This window comes from Convolutriloba macropyga, chromosome 4, assembly GCF_964194025.1.
Source record: "Convolutriloba macropyga chromosome 4, txConMacr16.3, whole genome shotgun sequence".
Lineage (NCBI taxonomy): Eukaryota > Metazoa > Xenacoelomorpha > Acoela > Convolutidae > Convolutriloba > Convolutriloba macropyga.
In genome coordinates, this window is record NC_134471.1 from 65084387 (window position 1) to 65110947 (window position 26561).

The 26561-nt window shown below is 39.2% G+C and overlaps 2 protein-coding genes across 2 annotated transcripts in view; one reads left to right on the plus strand and one right to left on the minus strand.

Moving 5' to 3' along the window:
- LOC142337829 (uncharacterized) overlaps positions 1–26561 on the minus strand; it is a 331067-nt gene that overhangs the window by 198035 nt on the left and 106471 nt on the right. The gene's annotated exons all lie outside the window — the stretch shown is intronic.
- Positions 8058–25538, plus strand: LOC142338611 (4-galactosyl-N-acetylglucosaminide 3-alpha-L-fucosyltransferase 9-like). Its single transcript, XM_075388443.1, has 3 exons — positions 8058–8261; positions 20508–20814; positions 24595–25538. Exons 1-3 carry the CDS (start codon positions 8156–8158, stop codon positions 25502–25504), a joined length of 1323 nt encoding a protein of 440 aa, XP_075244558.1. The 5' UTR covers positions 8058–8155; the 3' UTR covers positions 25505–25538.

Here is a 26561-nt window from a genome sequence, read left to right on the forward strand (position 1 = left end):
ATTATTATTACGAAAGTTTTCACCATTTTACTCGTCATAAATTTGTTGCTTTCAGTTAATTTTGAACTGCTAATTGTACTCTTTTTAACTCAATTGAGAAGAAAAACAGTAAAAGATAACAAAGCAAATTATGTGTTTTATAAAAATAGCTTTAACCCTTAATGATTTGAAGATTTTTGCTCATTTTGTAGTAATTTCTCGATTGTCTTTAAGATTTATGAAGAACTTTAAACAAGACAAACGCCCTAAAAGGCAATCCAAAGTTCCCAGCTTCGAGTCAGATCCTGAAACTCAAGTTGAAAGAAGTATTCGTTATGATCACCGGAACACAGTTTCGATTTTTATCTATGAAAAATTGTTTCTTACGACAACATTCAGCAATCGCGCCTGGCCTCGAGGATACAGTGATGAAACAAAGCTAGCATTGAGACCGGGACAATATGAGTTTATCAGTCACAAAATTTTACCTCATAGAATGATGTATTTGGGATGAGCATCGATTGAGAGGGAGAGAGAACACAAGAAGCTGGCATCCGAGGTTTATTTAAAAGGACAACGACCGCCGTATTTATGGGAAGAACCAGGGACTGAAAAATCCACCATTGTTATCAGTTAGCAAACAGTCAGTGCAACCCAACCAGCCAACGTAACTGTACCAGAATCACCGGATATGCTCTTTTCTCCTGAACCGGTCAACGAACTTCCAGCAGAAAAACAGGCAAACAATTGACTGTTAACAGCAAAAACGTTGCTAAAACCTCTTCCCAAATAAAAGCAACAACACAGCCACTTCTGTTCCAAAAGAGTGCAACAACTTCAACTGCAACGGCTTCTCTCCTATCAAAGTCAAGGAAAACTTTACACCGGCCAGTTCGCTTCAGCGGTCTCAAATCTGTCCGGATATTGTGTTTGTGCAGTTAACTTTTGTGAACTGTATTATACAGTATACTGTAGATTACCGTTGCAAATATCAAAGTCAGTTCTCTTTCCACAAGTCAAAGTAAAGTTAAAACCGTACAATCACTAATATGATCTACAGAAACAAGACACGATAACATGTAATTTATAACTAAAGAAAGGGTTTCTCAATAAGCACTGTATGTCAGTTTAATATAACCAAAATTGCAAATTTCAAGTGATTTTTTGTAGTTTTTCAAACACAATTTATATTGCAGTACATGTCAAAATTGCATCTCTGATTGGTTGTAGATAAAGAGGTTGACAAAATGTGAACACTTTTCCATAACGTCACCCTTTCAGTGTAAATTTGATGTCATGAGTTTTTATAACCATGAAGAAGTTTCGTCGAATATTCTGAATCAATAACAGGTTGATTCGCAATCCAATCGCAAAGAATCCGATGCAATTTGGTAGTGAATTTTGTCTTTTTTTTTGGAATGAAGCTTCAAATTCTAATTTCTACTACTTCAGTGCATTAGCCATAGCTGTTGATGATAGTATGGTAAATTCAGAAAGTTCCCATTGACAATTCGCCAGATTCGGGGAGAGAAAAACTGAAGTTATTTCAACTATTTCACGTGAATTTTGCTTACTTGTGCTTTGTGCATAATTGGCAATACTACTTTGATGAAAATTGCCTTAGTTGAGTTGAATTTATAGTTTAACTGCATAAATGACGATTGTGTACTAATAATTGTAACTAAAAATAAGTGTTGAACAAAATGAACAAATCTGTATGGCTTAGACAGAATGTAACATTAATTTTTCGCTCTTCATGCCATTCTGGCGTTAATGCTTGAAATGGCCTTGAACCGCTATTCAATTTGATAATTGAGTTAGTAAGCTCAGCCGTTACATCGCCGGCCCTGTTTTCCATCGCGAAAACATCTTCTCCAGATAATAGTGGGACGAGCTTCACTACTGGTCTCTTTTACACTCCGTCGTTCGTTTGAACTATCGGTGGTTGAATCACCTCGTCAGATCCATCGATGGTCTCCGTAACTCGACCTAGATTGTAATATCCACGCTTATCTCTGTCTTTGATCAACCAAACGAGATCGCCTTCTTTAAGGATTTCTTTTGTTGTAGATCGCCATTTCTGCCGGTTATTCAGAGTTGGCAGATATTCTTTAAGAAATCCGTCCCATATGAGATTTATATAGGCTTGAGTTTGTCGAAAGAGCTTTCGGTGATCAACAAATTTTTCTGCGCATGGCTGATAGGGTAAGCAAGCGTTCCTGTTGCCAAGCAAGATAAGATTTGGGGTCAATGCTTCTAAGTCATTAACATCTGAACTGACTGGAGTTAACGGTCTTGCGTTCAACGTCTGCTCTATGAAACACATCGTTGTTGAAAGAACGTCCTCAGTGATTGACTTTTCCCTAACACTGCATAGATTGCTTTGTTGCAGCTTCTCACCAACCGTTCCCATACTCCTCCAAAATGTGGTGCTGCGGGTGGTTTGAACTTCCATCGGATTCATCGTTGAATCAGATGTTCTTCGGTCCCTTCTTTGTTCCCTGCCGCAACGTGTTCTGCAAACTCTTTTTCAGCTCCAACAAAATTTTTCCCATTGTCACTGATGATCGTACTTGGTTTGCCTCTTCGCGCAATAAATCTCACTATTGCATTGAGACAACTATCTATGTCTAACTTGGGTACAACTTCTCAATGCACCACTCTCATAGGTAGACATTTGAAAAAAATTACCATCGTTTTTCGTTTCTTTGTCCAATTTTCACAATGAAAGAGCCAAATTAGTCAAATCTAACCTTTTCAGTGCAACCCAACCAGCCAACGTAATTGTACGAGAATCACCGGATATGCTCTTTTCTCCTGAACCGGTCAACGAAACTTCCAGCAGGAAAACAGGCAAACAATTGACTGTTAACATCAAAAACGTTGCTAAAACCTCTTCCCAAATAAAAGCAACAACACAGCCATTTCTGTTCCAAGAGAGTGCAACAACATCAACTGCAACGGCTTCTTTCCTATCAAAGTCAAGGAAAACTTTACACCGGCCAGTTCGTTTCAGCGGTTTCAAATCTGTCCGGATATTGTGTTTGTGCAGTTAATTTTTGTGAACTGTATTATACGCTATACTGTAGATTACCGTTGCAAATATCAAAGTCAGTTCTCTTTCCACAAGTCAAAGTAAAGTTAAAACCGTACAATCACTAATTTGATCTACAGAAACAAGACACGATAACATGTAATTTATAACTAAAGAAAGGGTTCCTCAATAAGCACTGTATGTCAGTTTGATATAACCAAAATTGCAAATTTCAACTGATTTTTTTGTAGTTTTTCAAGCACTATTTATATTGCAGTACATGTCAAAATTGCATCTCTGATTGGTTGTAGATAGAGAGGTCGACAAAATGAGAACACTTTTCCATAACGTCACACTTTCAGTGTAAATTTGATGTCATGAGTTTTTTTAACCATGAAGAAGTTTCGTCGAATATTCTGAATCAATAACAGGTTGATTCGCAATCCAATCGCAAAGAATCTGATGCAATTTGGTAGTGAATTTTATCTTTTTTTCGGAATGAAGCTTCAAATTCTAATTTCTACTACTTCAGTGCATTAGCCATAGCTGTTGATGATAGTATGGTAAATTCAGAAAGCTCCCATTGACAATTCGCCAGATTCGGGGAGAGAAAAATTGAAGTTATTTCAACTATTTCACGTGAATTTTGCTTACTTGTGCTTTGTGCATAATTGGCAATACTACTTTGATGAAAATTGCCTTAGTTGAGTTGAGTTTATAGTTTAACTGCATAAATGACGATTGTGTACTAATAATTGTAACTAAAAATAAGTGTTGAACAAAACGAACAAATCTGTATGGCTTAGATAGAATGTAACATTAAATTGTCGCTCTTCATGCCATTCTGGCGTTAATGCTTGAAATGGCCTTGAACCGCTATTCAATTTGATAATTGAGTTAGTAAGCTCAGCCGCTACATCGCCGGCCCTGTTTTCCATCGCAAAAACATCTTCTCCAGATAATAGTGGGACGAGCTTCACTACTGGTCTCTTGTACACTCCGTCGTTCGTTTGAACTATCGGTGATTGAATCACCTCGTCAGATTCATCGATGGTCTCCGTAACTCGACCTAGATTGTAATATCCACGCTTATCTCTGCCTTTGATCAACCAAACGAGATCGCCCTCTTTAAGGATTTCGTTTGTTGTAGATCGCCATTTCTGCCGGTTATTCAGAGTTGGCAGATATTCTTTAAGAAATTTGTTCCATATGAGATTTATATAGGCTTGAGTTTGTCGAAAGAGCTTTCGGTGATCAACAAATTTTTCTGCGCATGGCTGATAGGGTAAGCAAGCGTTCCTGTTGCCAAGCAAGATAAGATTTGGGGTCAATGCTTTTGAGTCATTAACATCTGAACTGACTGGAGTTAACGGTCTTGCGTTCAACGTCTGCTCTATGAAACACATCGTTGTTGAAAGAACGTCCTCAGTGATTGACTTTTCCCTAACACTGCATAGATTGCTTTGTTGCAGCTTCTCACATACCGTTCCCATACTCCTCCAAAATGTGGTGCTGCGGGTGGTTTGAACTTCCATCGGATTCATCGTTGAATCAGATGTTCTTCGGTCCCTTCTTTGTTCCCTGCCGCAACGTGTTCTGCAAACTCTTTTTCAGCTCCAACAAAATTTGTCCCATTTTCACTGATGATCGTACTTGGTTTGCCTCTTCGCGCAATAAATCTCACTATTGCATTGAGACAACTATCTATGTCGAACTTGGGTACAGCTTCTCAATGCACCACTCTCATAGGTAGACATTTGAAAAAAAATTACCATTGTTTTTCGTTTCGTTGTCCAATCTTCACAATGAAAGAGCCAAATTAGTCAAATCTAACCTTTTCAGTGCAACCCAACCAGCCAACGTAATTGTACCAGAATCACCGGATATGCTCTTTTCTCCTGAACCGGTCAACGAAACTTCCAGCAGAAAAACAGGCAAACAACTTACTGTTAACAGCAAAAGCGTTGCTAAAACCTCTTCCCAAATAAAAGCAACAACACAGCCATTTCTGTTCCAAGAGAGTGCAACAACATCAACTGCAACGGCTTCTCTCCTATCAAAGTGAGGGAAAACTTTACACCAGCCAGTTCGTTTTAGCGGTTTCAAATTTGTCCGGATATTGTGTTTGTGCAGTTAACTTTTGTGAACTGTATTATACGCTATACTGTAGATTACCGTTGCAAATATCAAAGTCAGTTCTCTTTCCACAAGTCAAAGTAAAGTTAAAACCGTACAATCACTAATATGATCTACACGATAACATGTAATTTTTAACTAATGAAAGGGTTCCTCAATAAGCACTGTATGTCAGTTTAATATAACCAAAATTGAAAATTTCAACTGATTTTTTGTAGTTTTTCAAGCACTATTTATATTGCAGTACATGTCAAAATTGCATCTCTGATTGGTTGTAGATAAAGAGGTCGACAAAATGTGAACACTTTTCCATAACGTCACCCTTTCAGTGTAAATTTGATGTCTTGAGTTTTTTTATCCATGAAGAAGTTTCGTCGAATATTCTGCGCATGCAATTTGGTAGTGAATTTCGTCTTTTTTTCGGAATGAAGCGTCAAATTCCAATTTCTACTACTTCAGTGCATTAGCCATAGCTGTTGATGATAGTATGGTAAACTCAGAAAGTTCCCATTGACATTTCGCCAGATTCGGGGAGAGAAAAACTGAAGTTATTTCAACTATTTCACGTGAATTTTGCTTACTTGTGCTTTGTGCATAATTGGCAATACTACTTTGATGAAAATTGCCTTAGCTGAGTTGAATTTATAGTTTAACTGCATAAATGACGATTGTGTACTAATAATTGTAACTAAAAATAAGTGTTGAACAAAATGAACAAATCTGTATGGCTTAGACAGAATGTAACATTACATTTTCGCTCTTCATGATATTCTGGCTTTAATGCTTGAAATTGCCTTGAAGCGCTATTCAATTTGGTTATTGAGTTGGTAATCTCAGCCACCACATCAACAGAAAATATCAGTGTACAGGTGCTCTCATCCGGTCTGAAAAAAGCATTTGGTTTCATCGCTTTTTGAATGGAATTTTTTGATTTAGGGTGCCTCTTCTATGTGTAGCGAGTTCTAAGAGTTTTTGAAAAGCCACGAGGAAAGAATGTGTTGCGCTATTCAAGTTGCAGTTGCTATCAAATCGAAACACGACAAAAAGCGAAGGAGGCTATTGGGAGAATAGAACGATACGGTATGGCCTTGTTTAAATTTCTCATACGTCTTAATTCGTAAATCATTTTAGAATTTTGTGACATGATCTATAACACTTTAGTTTGATTTTAGCTAGATGAAATTGATTAAATATCGTTGCTCCAACGGATTGGGTTTCAATGTGTGGATGAGGATAAGAGTCTATTACAAGCATATCCCATTCATCAAGATCAGTTTGAGGGCGAGGATGTGATGAAAACCAACCAAGCCAGTTCTTATCCATCTCAACTTGGACGTACTTTGCAAAGAACACTTTTTGGGATCGACAGTTGGGTTGACGAGATGATGAACAGTGAAGGCTCGCACACCCGGTCTGAGGCATCCACGGAAAAAGTTCTTTTGTTCGACGGTAATTGTTTTCATGAACTACTAAAACTAATTTGATGGTTAAGTCCAATATAAACAGAATGTTCAACTCAATTAACAAAAACGCTGAAATGTGAGATTTGGGGTTTAGTCTATAAAAATTTTATTATTTTTATTTCCGTCATTGTTTAGATGTTGTAAGTCAGAAGTACCCACTTACACCCCGCCTGCCGTTTAAGAAGGCAAAAGACTCCGCAAATCAGGCCGGGAGAGAAAGGCGAAGGTACTTGAAAAATCCAGAAAACCTGGAGCATAGTGTCGAAGCAAAAACTTCTACCCCGCCTACTACTACTGTGCCCTGTTTGTGCTCGTGTTTACGTAACTGATGAAACATTCTAGTTATAGTGATTAATAGTGAATTTTTTATATTTGAGGCTTATGTTTCAATACTTAGGGCCTTCTTATCTGATTAAAATGTGATTTTTGCTGCTAGTCAGTTTTGACAGTCTGTCGAACTTTGAATGGTTTTGATTGAGTGTTCTGATGAAGACTCAGATATTCGTGAAAAGTTTCACAATTTTCTGGTCCGGCTAGATCATAATGAAGTTTGGTTGGAGACAATTTTGCTATTTATAGCTCAGCTGGTAGGATCTCTTGCATTGTCATAATTTTTGCGTAGAAAGAACACCTTTGTACCCCAGTTGCTCTGTCGATTAAAGCGAATTAGGTTTTTCGAAGATAAAGGTGAAAGCACAAGTGATTTTAGAAGAAGAACGCGCGCTTTTGTTGGAATTTGGTGACTTTTAAGGTATGTTGATCTTATTATCTCTTCCTTGATTCCTTGTTTTTTCTATGTAAGCTACTTTTATTTGGACAACAGACAATACTTGTGTCACATGCGAATTGAAATACTTTCTCCTTTGTGTTTGTAATAGATGAAAAATCGTTCACACATAAAAGAGAAATGAGTGGTCTTGAAACAGTTCCTTGTGGCAAACCGTGGATAACAGGTTTATAATCAGAGAACATGCTAATAGGTTTAACATTTTGTCTGCATTTGGCAAGAAATGAAAACAGCATTTCGTTTGTTTCCTGGAAGAACCATACATTTCAATTTTTATAAGAAAGATGGGATATTTTGCCTTTGTGCCCCCCAGCTTACTGGACGCATATTATTTGCATTCCTCACACGCACGTGTCTTATTTTCACATGATTGTTTAGTAGGTAATGGCAGGTGATCTGTAACGGGACTGCATAACGTACTGGGGGGCAAAAACGGAATAGATCCGAAAATGTTATGCGAAATGGAACTAAAAGTTTTTGAAAGATCTAGAAAAATAGGAACATTTTCTTTGCTTTGATCTAAATTAAACGAAACTGTTTCAGCCAGCTGTAAAACTGCAGCGGTTGCTGATTTTTTTCTGAAATCGGTATAGCTCTTTATTTAAAATTTTATGTTTAACAATGAAATCTGAGTAAGAATTCAATTTTGCAGAGCCATCAGTCAACAACGATGCAGGTTCCAATGTAATGAAAATTTATGGTGCTTTTCCTCGTGATATGAAAAACATTTAGCGCCTGGGTGCAAAAATTACAGAAATGGAGGCTACTTTAAAGATGGGAATTATGAACTACAAGATGACCAAAGCGATGGCCCTGTTACTTGGTCTCTGTGTCTGCATTCCTTTACGTCAACTCCTCGACAGTAAGTAATTAATTTTTATAACTGAAATTTTGCAAACCATTGCGCCAAAATTGAACAAAAAGAGAAAGAGTGGTCTTCTTCGTCTCAGAGAGAAAATATTGTAATGTGCTAGTGTGGAAAAAACCTAATATTTATTTTATAATACACTTTATAAATATATAATAAATATAAAATAACAAATATATAATAAAAAATATAATATTATATAAATATACCCTTTTAAAAATTGCCTTTATGGATTAAAAAATACGTGTTTGAGTAATTGGGGTTTGCTTTTTTAACTTGAGTCGTTTTACTAATGGGTAATTTTAATCTTTTTGTATCTTTTCCGTATGTGTCCCCATCCCCACGTTATACACCCCCAGTTACAGAACACGTGTCAGTAAATAAAAAATTGGATGCTTTCCGTTTGTGCCCCCCCCCCCCAGTACGTTATGCCCAGTTAGCAAAATTAACAAAGAAAAGATCAAAATACGGAAAATGTGAACAAAAACAACGAAAATCCGTCCACTGTTCACAAAATTTAAACCTCGATAACTCCCTATAAAAAAGAAAATAAAAACCTAACCTTTTTAGTTCCACATTTTGCGCTGGACGGGCTTTCTAATGATACCAGTCTCAACTCTCTACGATGAAAATAGCCATCGGTCAAAACTGAGTGAAGAAAAAAGGACCCAGTTGAGTATTAAGTTTCTCCCTCACAAGTTGGTTGGACCAAGTATATAAATATAAATAAGTATAATTAATATATAAAACATTTAAAAAACCACTTTTCTCCGTTTGAAAACTGATTCATTTAGTGCTTGGTCAAATCATTTTATAGTGTGTGTGATTATCTGTGGGTACAAAATCTCAAAACCGAAAAAATATCAAAACTTTATTTCCGCTGAATGCTTTTAGCCTGGGTATTCTATCAGAAAAAAGATATTTCAACTCTCTATTATGTTGATGTCAAGTTTCTAAATAATAGTTAAACATGCTTGGCTATTTTCGTGGTGATAATATAAACCTTGTTGAAAACAAATTTTTTTATTGATGTTTCAAATTATTGAAAAATGTTCACGAATAACATTGAAACACTGAAATTCTTTCTGTGTTTTAGAAAAAAGAGTCCTCGCATCATTCAGAAAATAGAGCTTGATTCGGCTAAAGACGAAAACAAAACATCTAAATGTCTTGAAAAAACGTAGAATCACTAATCATTTTAGGACTTCATCAACAAATCAGGGCAACAATGGAGAAAAAGGCAAGCCCTAAGGGTTGAGGCAAACTATTATTGGGTCTGCACATGTCCTTTTCCATATATAATCAATTCGTTATTAATTTTCTATAACTTGTTTTTAAAACTTTAGGGAACATCTTTTTCTAAAAAAATGAACCTGATTTTTAAAAATCTATATTTTTTTGAAAATAATCAAGTTCTAATCAACTAAATAGACTTACCCAGAATATAGACCCAAAGTAAATCAGTACTAAATCATGATATTTCGGTTCTGTGTTTTTACACTGCTCATTTTATGATCTTGTCACCTTTACCATGCGCAGACAAAAAATCAGTAAATAAGTAGGTTAGATTTTTAGATTTTGCAGTGCAGCCTAAATTTACGGTCTTTGGAAAATCTGGCCAGTACATTACTCAGTCTACGATTACCATGAAACTTTCTTTAAGAAAATGGGGAAATTTTCATACACTTTAAGTATGATTTCCTCAGAATCATACAAGAATTCTTTGAAGTCTTACAATGAGCTTACAAGCAAATACGTTATGATTTGATACTATGCGATCCTTGTATATTTGCTAAAAAATGGCGACCCGGGGCCTATAACAGAAAAGATCCAACAAACGAAGTGAAATATACTCGAAACACAAACAAACAGCGCCAGTTTTAAATCTCTACAGCATCTATCAAAATGTGAAATTCTAGAATCTGGCGCTGTTAGTAACTAAATAGATTTAAAGCGAGAGATTATTAGCCAATCAGAATCCAGTATTTAAATAAGCAATCGAATTGAATAAAATACGTTCCAATTTACGTACAAAGCTCGGAAAAAGTGCAATTAACATAATTTCAAGTAAATCTAATCATAAGACCTATCAAATAAGACGTGATTCGGCTCAATAATTTTCGGGTTTTTGGATTCATTGGCACAAAATGGTGACTGGCATTGAACTAATGCGTTATTAGACAAAATACCGGCCAAATGAGCATCAAAAATTGCCGTCTAAAAAACGACTTGTTGCTATGTACGTTACAATCTTAATACGTTGCTATCATCAATGAGCTAATACGTTGCTTTATATAAACTTATCACGTTGAATTTATGCCTTTTCTTGATGAATTGAACTGTGTCCGAAAGAGTGTTTTACACCTTTATAAGTGGCGCCCCACACATATTATTAGCGTAATCGTTGTGATAAACTGGAATAATGTTTCGTTCTGATTAATGATTCGTTGTTTCCCGGCATAGTAGACGTCCTTCATCCCAGATCTTACTCCTCAATTAGTAACTGCCGCATGTCACGATGTGAGAGGAGAGACACAGAACAATGTCAGATTTTGCGAGCCGCATTAAATTCACACTGCCTGCGTTATCCTCCACGACAGAGACTGGCTCGATTATAAGCTGGGGAAAACAAGAGAACGATCAGATTGGGGAAGATGAATCGTGAGTTTAGCAGAAATCCTTGGAACTGCGATGTTGTGGAGTTGTTGCTACGAAAAAAAAACAACTATGCTTCAACTGGAATCCTCTAGAGGAAGTGTTGAAATTGGAGCAGATCAGAACTCAATATCAGCAAGAATTCTGGGTAACCCTATAGGAGTAACAACTGTAAGACAGAAAAATAAATTTTGGAATCAATTCGTGCCTTAATTTACTTATGGGAGTTTAGACGGCAAGGAACCCATCCCCTGATATCTTTCAAAAATGTTTTTAAGGGGTTGTATAATCAATGAAATCATCCGTAAAAGGTCACCATTAACCCCCCACAAATAATTTTTGAGACGAAAAAACAGCGATTTTGAAAATTTTTGGTCGAATTACCAAAAATTCGAAAAAATTGATATACTCGGTTTGTATATCAAAAATTACCTCTGATATAGAGAAAATCGAGAAAACATTATGCTAAATTGTTCAATTTTGAAAAATTTTGGTCAATTTTGATGCAAATCTGAAAACTTTAGAAAATCAATACCGAATTTTGATAAACCGTATTTTCAAGCTTAAAACCGTCCATTTTACTGGATTACCGTTCCGTAATCAAGAATTTGCAAAAAATTGACCAAAATTTGAAAAAAAATTGGACAAATGCATCAAATTTTGACAAATTTGTCAAAAAAAAAAAAATTCCAGCAAGAAGGTTCGTTAATTTAGTGAAACTTATTACACAGAAAAAGTTGTGAAAATTTTCACAACCTCCGGCCTACAAAAAATTATTGAATTCCCATTATTTTTCTCGTCGCTCGTTTATATACCGTTTTTCGTCCGCGTTCTTTTCGTTCTTTAACTTTACAATTCTCCGTTTTCCGTTTTTTTTTTCGATAACGTCGCTCTCCCAAGACTTTGTTTCTTTTCCTCCGTTTACTTTTCCGGATTTCGATATAGTATGTCATATGTGATGAAGTATGTTGTTCGCTGTAGTATGTTGAGTATGCTAGTATGCTGGTTTGTTGTTCAGGTCTAACAGCTTTCTAGGGTGTGACTTAAGTTTATTCTCGAGTTACGGCTGGATTGTTCTTCGACTTTTCAACTTTACTAATTTACTAGCCTCCCTGTTGTAGTATATTGATTTTTGCTGCTGTATGTTTGCGTGTAACTGTATGAATGTTGGTTGGTTTAGGGTATTGCCTTCTAGGATGTGACTTAAGTTTATTCTGGAGTTACGGCTAGATAGTTTCTTCACTTTTCCAGCTTTCATAGACTACAAAAGCGCTGCATATTACTTAACTTTTGCTGTAGTTTGTTTAATATTGTTGGTATGCTGATCGGTTGTTTAGGTTTGAATACTGCTAGGGTGTGACTTAGGTTTATTCTAGAGTTACGGCTAGTAAATTTCTTGCTCTTTTCATCCATTTAGTATACTACAGCTTTGCCGTAAATTAGTTCGTTATTTGTATATATTAAGCCCCATAATGACTTGTGCTAGTTTGCCTCTTACAGTAGCATCTCTCCTCCTTCCTAGGTTGTGACTTAAGTTTGTTCTGGAGTTACGGCTAGTTTGTTTGGTTGAGTTTGTTGCTGCGGTCTGCTAGCATAGTGGTTCCCGACCTCCCCGCTCGCTGCGTAATCGTCTCCCGCCCGTTCCGACCCGCCTTTCCGTTTCGTTGCGTGCTACTCGCTCAACGCCTCCGTTCTGTCCGTCTCGTTTCCCGTTTCTTCGTGCGTCGCTCGTTCAGCGGTTCCGTCCCGTCCGTCGCGTCGCCCATTTACTACACGCGTTTTCGCCAATTCCGCTCCGTTCCCTGTTGCGTTGCGCGCCGTTCGTCCGTCCTTCCCGCCCCGTCCGCTTCGTTTCCCGTTTCGTCGTGCTTCGTCCACCCAGTCCTCTTTCCCCGGTTGCCTGTGTTCCTGTTTAGTCTCACGTTGCTTTCAAGCACGTTAGACGCACCCTATAATTTCTTACTCATTTTCGCCGAGTAATTCATTACTCGGTAACTTCTTTTCTGCTCTTCGACGTCTTGATTATCATATCGTCGTCATTTGGGTTCGGTATAACCCGCATTCCACGTGGTTGGTTGAAGGTTACTCTACCTTGATAAACTAGCCATTTCAATATCATGGCCGAACAACAGGATAAATTGAAAAAGCTCTTTAACGCAAGATCTAATTTAGAATCTGAGTTATATAACATCCACAAGGACATCACAGATGCCATAGATCGTCAAGACAGGAGGGTTAAAGTTGAACGCTTGGTTTCTAAGTTGAAGGATGTCTTCAGTAAACTGGTGGAGAAAAATGAAGAACTATTTGACTTGGCCAGTAAAGCCGAGAACCCAGAATCAATTTACCTTGTCCTTGAGCAATGGTTGGATGATGTAACTAAGAACAATGATAATTTCTTGCTTGCGGCTAGAAGCTATATTGACTCAGTTACTCACCGAGACACCGTATATGAGGGCGTTAACCCTCAAGGGCAGTCGAAGAGAAGTTCACGTCGAACAGCATCGTCAATGTCTAGCCAGCGCAAGCATGACTTTCTAATGGCAAAACTAAAACGCGAAGAGGCCGAGAAACAAGAACAAGCTGCCATGCGCCTCGCTAAACAAAAACACGAAATTGCAATGAGAAAAAAGGAGCTTGAGATACAAATGGAGCATATGGCACTTCAAGAATTGGAGGAAGATCACCGCCAGCGTGTTGCCGCAGCTAAATTAGATGAGGCTGAATTAATGGATAACCAATCATTGTTTAGTCACCACTCAAGTGAACTGAATTTGCTTAAAGATAGGGGATCAGATAGAAGTCAGAGACTTGTTCAGGATTGGGTAAATTCTGTTCCAGCAGGTAATTCATTGACTGCTACAAGTGAGTTAAATTTTTCTCGTCCTGGTTCAGCAACCGCTGACCCCCCTGTTCAAGATACTGCCCATAGTAATCCTCCAGAAAACACAAATAATGTTGCCGGTAACTTGAATCACCTTGAAATGCTTTCTCAGTACACACGGCCAGGAGTTGCAATTTCTGTTGCTCAGCAAGAAGCGTTGTATCGGGAATACCTCCAGGCTCAACTGCAGCAACCACCCAGTGATCAAAGGGCACATAGTCCCTCAAGCAGTGATAAGGTGAACCAAGCGAACCAAGTACCAGTCGACGTACAAAATGTCGCACTCCCACCACCCAAACCACCTATGCAACCTCCCCGGCCACCAACACCCGTTATGGAACCAACGAACTCCATCTTTGTACCTGATTTTTCAACAAACCCACAGGTAAATCAATTCTTGGGTCCGAAAAGCTCCAGTGTGCCTTGTCAATTACATATGTCGATGCCTGTTGTTCAGCAACAACAGAATCCAACTCAAAGTAACATTCCACACCAAACACAAGTCCCTATTGCCCATTCCCCGCATAAGGTCCCTCTACCTGTAAACCCACTCGCGAACCCGCCTCCCGTATTCCTGCCTCAACAATTATTTATTCCTCAGCCTCCCGTGATTCCGTCGCCCCCTCCAGCAAGCACAGCAACATATTTACCCGTCCCCAACATTCCACAACAAAACATTGTCCATTCACCTCAAGCCCGCCTGTTACCATGCCCAACCGCACCCAAACTTCCCCTTAATCGTAACCCCGATTTAAACTTGTGGAGATTTCCTCAGAATAACCCCACAAACGTAAATCAGGCGACAAATAATGCAACCGTCTTCAAAAACATTCAACCGAACCTACCCCCAACCACAGCTGACCCCACCATCATCCATCCCATCTTGCAAATGAATGCACAACAAAATCCTAATAGCAACCACGCAGCTAATTGTAGCATCCCTGTTAACCCCTTTAGTACAACTACTAACATCGCGCCACCTTTCGTCACGCCGATTATACATCCAACATACGGGCATACTGCTCCAATACCATTGTGCTGGGGTGGCCCACCGCATCCCACGCCTCCAACGTCAGTATCTGAAAATGCAAGCTTGATTAAGGCATTCACTGACGCCTTAACTAGCAAGAGGAATGACCCGCTACCCGAATGGAAGTTGTCCCAATACAATGGGGATCCCCTACAGTGGCACGAATGGTATGGTCAATTTAAAAGCGCAATTGACTCTCAGTCCTTAACTGATGATGTAAAACTGACATACCTTAAGACCCTCGTAACAGGTAAAGCTAAAACAGCTATAGCTGAGTTCGCCTACTGCGGCGCAATGTACAAAGACGCACTGAGGACCTTAGAACGTAAATTTGGCCAACCACAGGCGGTCGTAAGTGCACATTTGGACAAACTCAACAGCTTTCCACCATTGAAGATGCACAATAGCGATAACATCATTAACTACTCGGGGTGCATTTCAAGTCTTGTCGGGGTATTTAAATCACTGTCATATGATTCGGATTTAAAGAGTGCTGCGCTTCTCAACACTGCCGTACAGAAGCTACCACCCAATATGAAGGAGTCATGGTCCCTCTTCACGGTCAAAAAGCATTGGGTGAAACCTACTCTTCTTGATTTCAACGATTGGTTAAAAGAGAAGGCCGAAGCGCACGATTTAATGAAGAATACCGCACTTAAAGCAAGGACTGAGGATACCAACAACTCAGTAACCAGATCAAAAGTTGCTTCAAAGGCATTTGCTGCAAATACGCAACAGAAGAGTAACCTTAAGCCGCAACAGAGATCTCCGTCAACATCATTCTCTAGTTGCATTGTATGCAAAGGCAGCCACTGGTTGTGGGAATGCCGTGTCTTTAAGGAAAAGACCCCCACGCAGAGAGCCAAGGTCGTGGCTGAGGCAAAGCTCTGTTTCTCTTGTTTGCGTGATAAACACATGTTTAGGCAATGCCCAAGTCCCCGTAAGTGTAGGAAAGATGGTTGCAACAGCTCTCATAACACCTTACTTCATGGAGCTGAAAGGGTTTTTCCAGCTAAACCCTCAACAAACAACAACATCGATACTTCGAAGTCGAACGCAGGTACAAGTAGGCCATCTAATGGTCAACAACAACCAAGCAAAACAACCACTTTGTCTTCCGTGACGGATGTCAAAGGCCTCCTTCAGGTCACGGAGCTGAAACTTACTAATTCTTCTGGCACTAGTACTACGGCGTTGGTTTTATGCGATACCGCTTGCAGTAACTCTTGGGTGTCCGATAGTCTCGCAGCTAGACTCGGTTTGCAGGGTACCGCATTAAAACTGACAGTCAAGGGTATAAACACGGAAGAACTCATAGACACAAAGGTGGTTCAATTGACCGTGACGCCTCATAAAGATCAAGACTTTGAAGCATTCACTGTGCGTCCCTACGTGAGGGAAACATTAAATGTAGGTTCCGACATCATTGACGTCAAGTCCATGCAAGAAATTTACCCACATTTGGCAGTTCTGGATCCAGTAAGATATAGCTATGGAGAAATTGAGATGATACTTGGACAGGATGTCTACCATGCCATCCGCCCGTTAGAGTATTTTTCAGCCGACGAAAAGTGCTCACCATTCGCTGTCCGCTTGCCCATAGGTTGGGTTTTAAGTGGCCCACTCCCGTCAAACTCAAGTTTAGTCTCCACGTGTTTCAATGCCAATATTGAACAGGATTTTGAATTAGCTTGTCAGGTTAAATCTTGGTACGATATGGAATCGTACGGCGCGTTGAAGCAAGTTGACCCACGATCCGCAGCGGATGCTCGCGCGCAGGAAATACTTGAAGCAACAACTTTCCATAACGGCCAAAGATACGATGTCGGTATGTTATGGGCTGATGACAACATCCAGCTCCCGAATAACTACTTTTCGTCACTAGTACAGCTCAAGTCTCTCGAAAAGCGGCTATCGAGAGATACATCATTGAAAGAAACTTATGCTAATACCATCCGTGAAGACTTGGAAAAAGGTTACTTGATCACAGTCCCTGATGCTCACAAAGTAGAGCAGCGGTCGGATAGAGAGTGGTACCTACCACATCATCCCGTAATCAATCCGAACAAACCGGGGAAAGTGCGTAGGGTATTAAATGGTGCAGCAAAGTTCCACGGTACTTCTTTGAATAAATCTTTGCTCACTGGGCCCGACCTCCTCCAAAACCTAATCCACGTACTACTTAGATTCCGTCAGCACCAGTTTGCCGTGTCCGCAGATATCGAGGGTATGTTCCTCCAAGTGGGTGTCCCTGATTGGGACCAGTCATCACTGCGTTTTTTGTGGCGGGAGGACCCCACAACAAATGTTGTAGTGTATCAATACACGCGCCATATATTCGGGGCTAAAGACTCGCCCACATGCGCTAACTATGCACTGCAACGCACGGCCCGAGACAATGCCAATCAGTACCCGGAAGCAACCAAAGCCGTCCTAGAAAACTTCTACATGGACGATTACTTGGATTCGGTGGAGTCACCTGAGAGGGCTCTCAAAAGATCGAAGGAGTTGGTGCATCTTCTCCATCTCGGTGGGTTCAAGCTTACTAAGTTTGTAAGCAATGTACCAGATCTGGCTGATCGAATTGATGGGTCACCTCAGTCCACCGAACCAAAAGTAATTGCCTCATCTAAGGAGGAATCTTCGCACGTGCTTGGGTTGAAATGGGATCACAACAATGATACTCTAGTTGTGAGTCGGGGTACCTCCAGTACAGTAACTAAGTCTTTAACACAACGCTTGGTATTGAGCCTAGTGTCTAAGGTGTTTGATCCCATCGGCCTAGTAGCACCATTTACTGTTGGTGCCCGATTGTTACTAAAGGACATCTGGCGTGTCAGCGGGCAGCACTGGGATGAAGAATTACCAAAAGACACTGTTGAAAGGTTCCTCGAATGGAGTGTAGAACTACCCAAGCTTGCCGCAATCACTATACCAAGGAGCTACTTTTCCGGAAACTTTGAACACCTGGAACTACACATGTTTGGCGATAGTTCACAAGAAGTTTTCAGTGCCGTTGCATTTCTCCGAGCTCAAGTAACTACTTCGAGTGGGCCCCAAACGGAGCTTGCGTTTGTCCTGGGTAAAGCTCGCGTAGCACCTATGAAGGTCATGACTGTTCCAAAGCTGGAATTACAGGCAGCGCTTCTGGCCGCTCGATTGAAACAAGATATCTGTCGAGCTCTCACAGTAAACGTCAACAGGGTTTTCATGTGGACCGACAGCACTACTGTCTTGCAATGGCTTAACTCTGCAACCAAGCACCCAATATTTATTGCAAACCGTGTTTGCGAGATTTTAGAACACACTAGCGTTGACGAATGGAACCACGTTGCCTCAAGCAATAATCCAGCAGATGCCGGTACTCGTGGTATGTCCGCTGAGGTTTTGCAATCAAGTAGCTGGGTGAGGGGTCCAAATTTCTTAAGAACCAAGGAATTCCCGTTCGAACCAAGCATCGAAGTAGTTAAAAACATCAAACTTGGTATAGTAACCAAGGAAACTGACGAAACCAATACATCATTGGCCACATCCGTAACCAAGTCAACTAAGGAACCGCCCCCGCAACTAATTCCCTTCGATAAGTACAGTTCTTATCAGAAGTTGCTACGGATAACAGCGTACGCACTCCGCTTGTTACCTTCTCACGAATGTTACCGTAACGTCGATGGTAGCATCATAGACCCCACGGAGCTTGACGAAGCCGAGCGTCATCTCCAGTATCTTGTGCAAGGGGAGTCATTCAATGCAGAGAGAAAAGATCTTCTCGAAAACAAACCCGTTAAACGGAGTAGCCGTATTGCCCCGTTTTCTCCCTTTATTGGGCCAAATCGTCTAATCCGATCAGCAGGCCGCATCAAGCGGTTGGTCGAAGTTGACTTTGATGTAAAACATCCTATCGTTCTGGACGCACGCCATGCATTTGTAAAATTGTTTCTCAGGCACACGCACGTTAAACATCATCATCAGGGTATTGATTACCTGCGGGCAAAAGTACAAGAACGTTATACCATCCTTAAATTGCGTTCCTCACTACGTTCCATTAAATCAAACTGCCTTACGTGCAGGATGTTCCGCGCTGCCACTATTCAACCCATCATGGCTGACCTCCCAGTAGAAAGACTCGCATACCAGTCTCCTCCCTTCACGAACACCGGGGTCGACTACTTCGGCCCGTTTTACGTTACTGTACGTAGGACTACCGAGAAGAGGTGGGGTTTCCTCTTCACATGCTTAACTACTCGTGCCGTTCATGTTGAAATCGTTCCGTCCATGGACGCCAGTTCGTGTGTAATGGGAGTGGAGCGGTTCGTCTCCCGTCGGGGTACACCAGCCATTATCTGGTCAGACAATGGCACTAACTTTGTTGGCGCGGAAAAAGAACTACGCGAGAACATCGAAAAGTGGAACACCAACATCGCTGTGGAACTTGCCCACAAAGGCATCAAGTGGAGGTTCAACCCGCCCAGTGCGCCACACCAAGGTGGCATCTGGGAGAGGCTAGTACGTAGTTTCAAGCGCGTACTTTACACAATCCTTGGAACACGTCGCCTCACAGATGAGGTTTTAAGTACCACTTTTTGTCTGGTCGAACATGCACTTAATTCACGTCCGTTAACGCCCGTAAGCGCCGACCCATCCGACCTAGGCGCATTAACACCCAATCACTTTCTCCTCGGTAACCAAGCACGTAGTCTCCCGTCCATCATTGGTGTAGATGAGTTTGATCACCGTAAACGTTACGCCCGCGCGCAGTCATACGCTAACGCTATTTGGTCTCGTTGGATCAAAGAATACGTACCGGCGCTGAACCGACGTTCCAAGTGGCAGACGCCTGCCGAGCATAACCTTAAGACCGGTGATTTGGTTTGGGTAGTTGAAGAGACCAACCCAAGGGGTTACTACCCCACTGCTCGGATCACTGAACTTCGTTACGGTTCCGACAGCGTCGCACGCTCCGCCGTATTGCGCACGTCCTCCGGATCGCTCGTTCGCCCGCTTGTGAAATTAGTACCCATTCTCCCAGCATCTTCTTCTGGGCCGGAGGATGTTAGTAACTAAATAGATTTAAAGCGAGAGATTATTAGCCAATCAGAATCCAGTATTTAAATAAGCAATCGAATTGAATAAAATACGTTCCAATTTACGTACAAAGCTCGGAAAAAGTGCAATTAACATAATTTCAAGTAAATCTAATCATAAGACCTATCAAATAAGACGTGATTCGGCTCAATAATTTTCGGGTTTTTGGATTCATTGGCACAAAATGGTGACTGGCATTGAACTAATGCGTTATTAGACAAAATACCGGCCAAATGAGCATCAAAAATTGCCGTCTAAAAAACGACTTGTTGCTATGTACGTTACAATCTTAATACGTTGCTATCATCAATGAGCTAATACGTTGCTTTATATAAACTTATCACGTTGAATTTATGCCTTTTCTTGATGAATTGAACTGTGTCCGAAAGAGTGTTTTACACCTTTATAGGCGCCAAAGATGTCCTCAAAATTTCAATTGAGATTCTAGGTTTTGGTTTTGTCAAATTTTCTATGTGATTTCATCAGAGTCACGTAAACTATTTATTAAATTCTCTTTCAAAAAAGTCAAAAGGTTCATCCGAATTTTCGCAAATTTGTTTGATGATTTAACGCGTAACCGTGTGCTTAGAAACCGGATCATTTCACGAATATTTCAAACCGCACATCTTTTTTGAACCGAAGTTGAAAGAATCTGGTGAACAGAACAAATGGGCAAAAGAAACTGGAGACTTGAACGTGAGTGTTTTGGTATACACTTTGGCACGGGCGATTCAAGAACATATGAGAGAATTGAAGACGGAGGGCAACTTAAGGAAGGAATGCAACCTTGAATTCAACTGTATATTCAAACAGAGGTATAAACAGGCTGTTACCGCCGATATATTCTACTCCATGGATGCTGTTATCGTGGTTTCTCCAGAAGTGCATAAATTGAGGCAATTGTTTCCCTTTATCGAATCTATTGTTTGCCCCCCACGTAGTGATCCTGTATCTCCATTACGAGCGTCTACCGGTACCGAAAAGAATCTACTTTCAATGAGAGTGGCTGGCGCTTTCAGGTGCCGACTTCTGTTCAATGCGCGGAAAGTGCTTAAATTTTGTGAAAGTGGTTTTCACAAAGAACTTAAGAGTCTTCAAAAGAAAATAGGATCGAATATATGTGAGAAGAAATTTTGATCTTTTTAATCCTTTTGCCGCTCAATTTCACGATTTATTATTTTAAGATTGCTAAAAAATGAGGGATTTTTGTGCCGCACAATTCCTTGCGGAGCGAGCTTCCGTCAAACATATTAGGCGTGAAAAGGGGTCATAAAAGACGGGGGGTGGGGCGAAATATAATAGATCTCTTATTTCTTCACATCAAGTCCCCACTCCTCGGTCCAGAAAATTTTGTTTTTAAAAAGTAAGAATTACGTTAATTTCTAGTAATTCAAAAACGACGAAATCCCTTACTTTTTTCTTTGGTATTGTCGGTATGATTTTTTTAAACGTACGAAAATGTCGGTATGTTGGGTTTCAAAGCACACAATCGCATATAAAAACTCCTTGATTGTGAAGTATTTAACAGAATTCAAATCGACATTGAAAACTTTTGTCAACCAGCTAGAGAAAAAATTTTAGTAAATGTGCACACTCAATCAGAATTTCTGGATTCTCCTTTTGGATAATGTGAATGCTCGGATCTTTTCCGTATGTGACCCCCACCCAGCTTAGTAGGTGCATACTATTCTTGTCCCCTCCCAGCTTAGTGGGCTTAAATCTTTTACGCCCCCGGGCATACGTGCTATTTTTTTACATAATAACGTGCTATATATTAACATAAAATTTGTAACTGGGTAGCGTGAAAAACACGGGGGGGGGGGGGGGGGAGGGGGCGAAACAGAATAGATCGTAATATTTTTACATAGTGATTTACCATATAATGACGCGTGCTTTCTAATTGGGGGAACTTAAAGTTCTTTCACAAACGGAAAAGATCCGAATTCTCTTATAACATTTCTTATAACTGAGTTAAAAACAAAAAATGAAATTTTCTTATGAAAAAAAAACTGGTGACTTATGTTTCATTCCAAGCACAGCAAATACTTCTTACGTTTAAAAAGCAAAATTTCCCTACCTAAATGAGATGACTAAGCTCACCACTAAATTCGAGTTGACCTAAAGTCTGATCACACCTAATAGCTGTCCAGCACTATCTTCTCATTTACGATAACAGTTCATTACGGTCTTTTCATATCCATTACTGGTCGACCTATGGTCACAAACACAAAATGAAAAGTCTAAACTTAATAAAATCAGCTCGACAATTGAATTTCGACCGTGACCAGTTTAAAAACGCTGATTATTGAAAGGGTTATTCCATGGGTTGACCACCTTTCTCAATGTCATTTTGGTCAACCAAGGTCAACCCTAAATATTTTCTATCAATCACGACCATTATCGCAACAGTAACCAACTCAACAGTCAACGATCGACCCATGTTCAATCCTGTTATGTTTCATCTGACCCGTGATCAACACCGATAATTATTGTTCACTCAGTGAACTGAAACTTGATAAAATTTTAAGCATACTAAAGCATGGTGAATCTTGCCAAGATCTTGCTATGTTAAACTCAACGCAAGATAATATCAAAACATTTCTGAAATTGCAAGATGTTTGTATGGATGTCAGAAAACAAGATATTGGCAGGATTTTCAAGAAAGGTTAACCATGACATTCAATAGTTCAATAGCACCCCAAAACATGAAATAGCACAATATCATAAGATTAAGAAAGAAGTATCAAGATTTATCAAGAATCAGGGAGAATTGACCGAATATATATATATATATATATATATATATATATATATAATTTATGTACAACCATGAAAGAAGTTATATACACAGTAAGAAGAGTTTTCAAATTAATCCTCTTTTAATGTTGAAATCAGATTGAGAAAAAAGGAAGGGTTAAGATTAGTATAAAAAGAGAGAGAGAGAGAAGTAATAAGGAATAGCGTTATTTGTGACTTGAAAAAGCATTAAAATAAAAGCGACAAATTTCAGAAATTGTTAAATAAAAGTGCTACGATAACCTAAACCATAAAACCAGTGAAACCAAACCACGCGCAGCAAAATAGTGAATATTTTTGTTTTGTTTTTTTTTAAAGTCTGAGTAAAGATTAAGAGGAAAAAAGTAATTGAAAAGTTGGAATTTTAAATCTTAAGAACGTTTTAGTGAAAAATCTCGATTTTGAAAAGTCTCACCGCCAAAAGGACGTTCCTACACAAAGTGGAGTACTTGCTTGTGGCTTTCCTTTCACGGTTTGAGGTTCTGATCTGAAAGTGACATTAAGAGCGTTTTAATCATCATGGACAACATTAGGCATTTATCATGAGATAGGGAGAATTATTAAGAATGTCGGAAAATGCAGCTCCCGTTAATTTATTAACTAACAAATGAGCCTATTTTTCCGGTATATTGAAATTTTTGAGTCGATGCTAGTTCGGTATGTACATAGTACACGCCTTATACAGGACCATTATACATCGCAACCTTTATCGGCCTACACCATTGTTGGCCAATAAGGTTGATATAAACTCTTATCTTACTCAAAACTGCTTTAAAACAATTTATACCCTATATCAGCTGCGACGGGGTCTTTCCATAAGTTGATATATTAACTAGGTTAATGCAAGGCTTAATACTTGACATCCTTAAGTCCCGTGTTGACCTTTCTTGGCAACCATATCCAAGAGCCATATATGGTTCCATACACGCCATACAAAATTTTCGTTGCATGATCTTACCATGGTTGCCAAGTTTTCCATACAAATTTTTTTTCGCGTTTCAGCGATTCCATGAAAGGGTGGGTATACACGTAGAAAGTAGACAGGATAAACCACAAACAGAACATTTTTGGTCTCTATTGCTCTTGTACGTCATAAAGTTACGCCATAAAGTTTCATGGTACCTGTAAGAACCATGAAGGCGCATGGTCTTGCACATATGGTTGCCAAGAAACCATAAACAACAAGTTTTCTGCAATACGTCTCCAAACACTTTTTTGGTGAACAGATCTTTTCCGATATCTGCTAAAAATTCGCATTTGAACGATTTGAATTTGACCATATATGGTCATCCATGGCACCATGAACGTTTATGGTCATATATATGGTTGCCAAGAAACCATGAACTTGAACTTTTTTCAAAGTTTCAACAGAGACTTTTCACCACTAAAATATGTCACAGGCACTTATTTCACGCTTCTTCAGCCTACGTTTGAAATTTCGTATGGGCAGGTATATGGTTGCCAAGTTTTCTTGGTCACCATATATGGCTTGGATATGGTTGCCAAGATTTATCTATGGTGGTCAACCCGGGGTGAAAGAATTTAACTCAAGGATTTCATTCCAGATGTACCTGATGGAGATCCAAGCATCTGTTTGCAGGAACTGATCTAGATAAACTTGATACTTTCTGGGATATTTTTTTCCAGCATTTAACTTAACAGAAAAAAGGGTTGTTTTAAAATAAATGGAAAGCTATTTGAATAACTTTTTGAAGCTGGCTCGGCGTATCAACTTTCGTTTTTGAACGTCAACCCTGTCTATTTGCCATTTGCTTTGAAAAAGTTCAATATCATGACACTTATGTGTAATTGAAAGCAGAAAAGACCAAATATCTGAACAGATGATAAAGAGGGAAATAACTGCACTGGCATCAAATTAGGGCTGATATCATAAAATTCAATGGAACCCTATCACTCCAGACCAGGAAAAGGGAGCAAATTTGGGTGGGACATTCATTGGAACCCGCTTTCCACCAACTTACACAGGATGCCTTTAGATCGGAGCCCATTCTAAATCAAATGTTTAATTGGACTATTTTTCTTTCGAGAAACGCTACAATTCAGAAAAAATTTGGTTACTTTTACAAGAAACGAGAAAATGAGATAAAGTTGAAACCTCAGAAAGAGCAAATTTTACAGAACAATAGATCGAAAGACTTCTGCTGGCTCATTACAAACTGCGCTGAATTCGGAGATAAAAGAAATAAAATGGTTCAAGCACTGATCGGAACATTAACCTCCAAAGTCCATATATGGGGAAACGCTCCAGCTAGATGTGTGAACAGAAAGCGTCCAAACGTTGTCAATCACGGCTCCACAGGTGAGAAAGTGATGAGTCATCTCTACACCCCTCAGAGGCTGCTTAGAGACTGCAAGTTCTACTTTGCTTTTGACAATTCTAACTGCACCGATTTTGTGACTCAGCGATTTATTAGTGCGATCGTGGCCGGGGCTATACCAATAGTCTGGGGTCGGATGGACACGTACAATGAAATGCTGCCCGGGTCATTTGTCCACTTAAATGATTTTTCAAGCTTGTCTCAGGTAGCAAATTATTTAGAAAGTCTTCTGAAAGATGAAAAGAAGTTGAAAAAATACCACGAGTGGAGAAAATTTTACACATATGAACAGACTGGCATCGAAGTTGCATGTGCACTTTGTCGAGAGCTGGAAAAGTTGAAAAGAGCCCAGATGGCCGGTGACCAGCCAACTCCTACAGTCATCCCAAATCTGACAGAACTTTTTCAAACACTTCAGAAATGCACTCCACTGAAACCTGTCCCGATATAGAAGCAAAAAATTACGGGGCCGCCAAAAAGTTCATTTCCCTGCATTTGTTCTCATTATAATTCTTCATTGTATATATGTCTCTTCATTCTATATATGAATATATGTATCGGAGGGTATAAAATACAAAATATGATTATCATAATTTTTTTACCAAGCAAACTTTTATTTTAAAAAAAAATCTAGCGTTAGTGCAACCGATTGTCTTTTTCGTTTCATTACAATGTGGTACCTTCGCAAACATTCAGGTCTAATTTTACTTATATGGGGTACATCTCTTGATTTTATAACCTTGGTGTGTCTCGGAACTGTAAAATTGCAATGCATTTTAAAATGATTGCAAACAAAAAACAACTTGTAAAATGTTTGGTAAATATTATTTGAGCTTTTTCTGTTTCGAAACCTCACAACGCTCATAAAAGGCCCATCCTTTACAGATGCATATCATCTTTATCAGACATTTGTTTTTCTGCTCTGAATAAAGTACATAGTAGCTCTTCAGTTATTTTGTATAATGCTAAGTTAACTCTTGCGAACAGAATTTTCGTTCGCAGTTACACTATAGTTTTCACACACTACAAAGAAATACTATTTTTCACTCTTTCAACAAATTCAGTCACGACTACAAGGCAATTTAATAGATCAATGAGTAAAGATTTCTTTTTTTTGCTAAGATTACCACTTCCGTTCTTTTGATATCTGTTAACATTGTTTTGAACAATACTTTGAAAAAGCATAGTTTCTTTATTCAATCGTAGTTGAAAAGTTTCTGTTACATATTATCTGATCGAGGGCGAATAGTTGCTATGTTTTAAAAAACTTTTCAAACAATTTCAATCTGAGCTTCTATGTTTTTTGCTCGTATTGGCTGCATAAGTACTACAGTCAACTTGTTCTAGCAATTCCAACGATTGCGAAACTATAATGAGCGTACTTAAATAAAGTGAACTGTATTCAATGCTTAACTTGCCCTTGAGAAAAATGAGATTTTTGACAATCAGTTGCCCACCAGTTGAAATATATAGTAAAATTTGTAAATTTTATAATTTTCTTTGTAGTG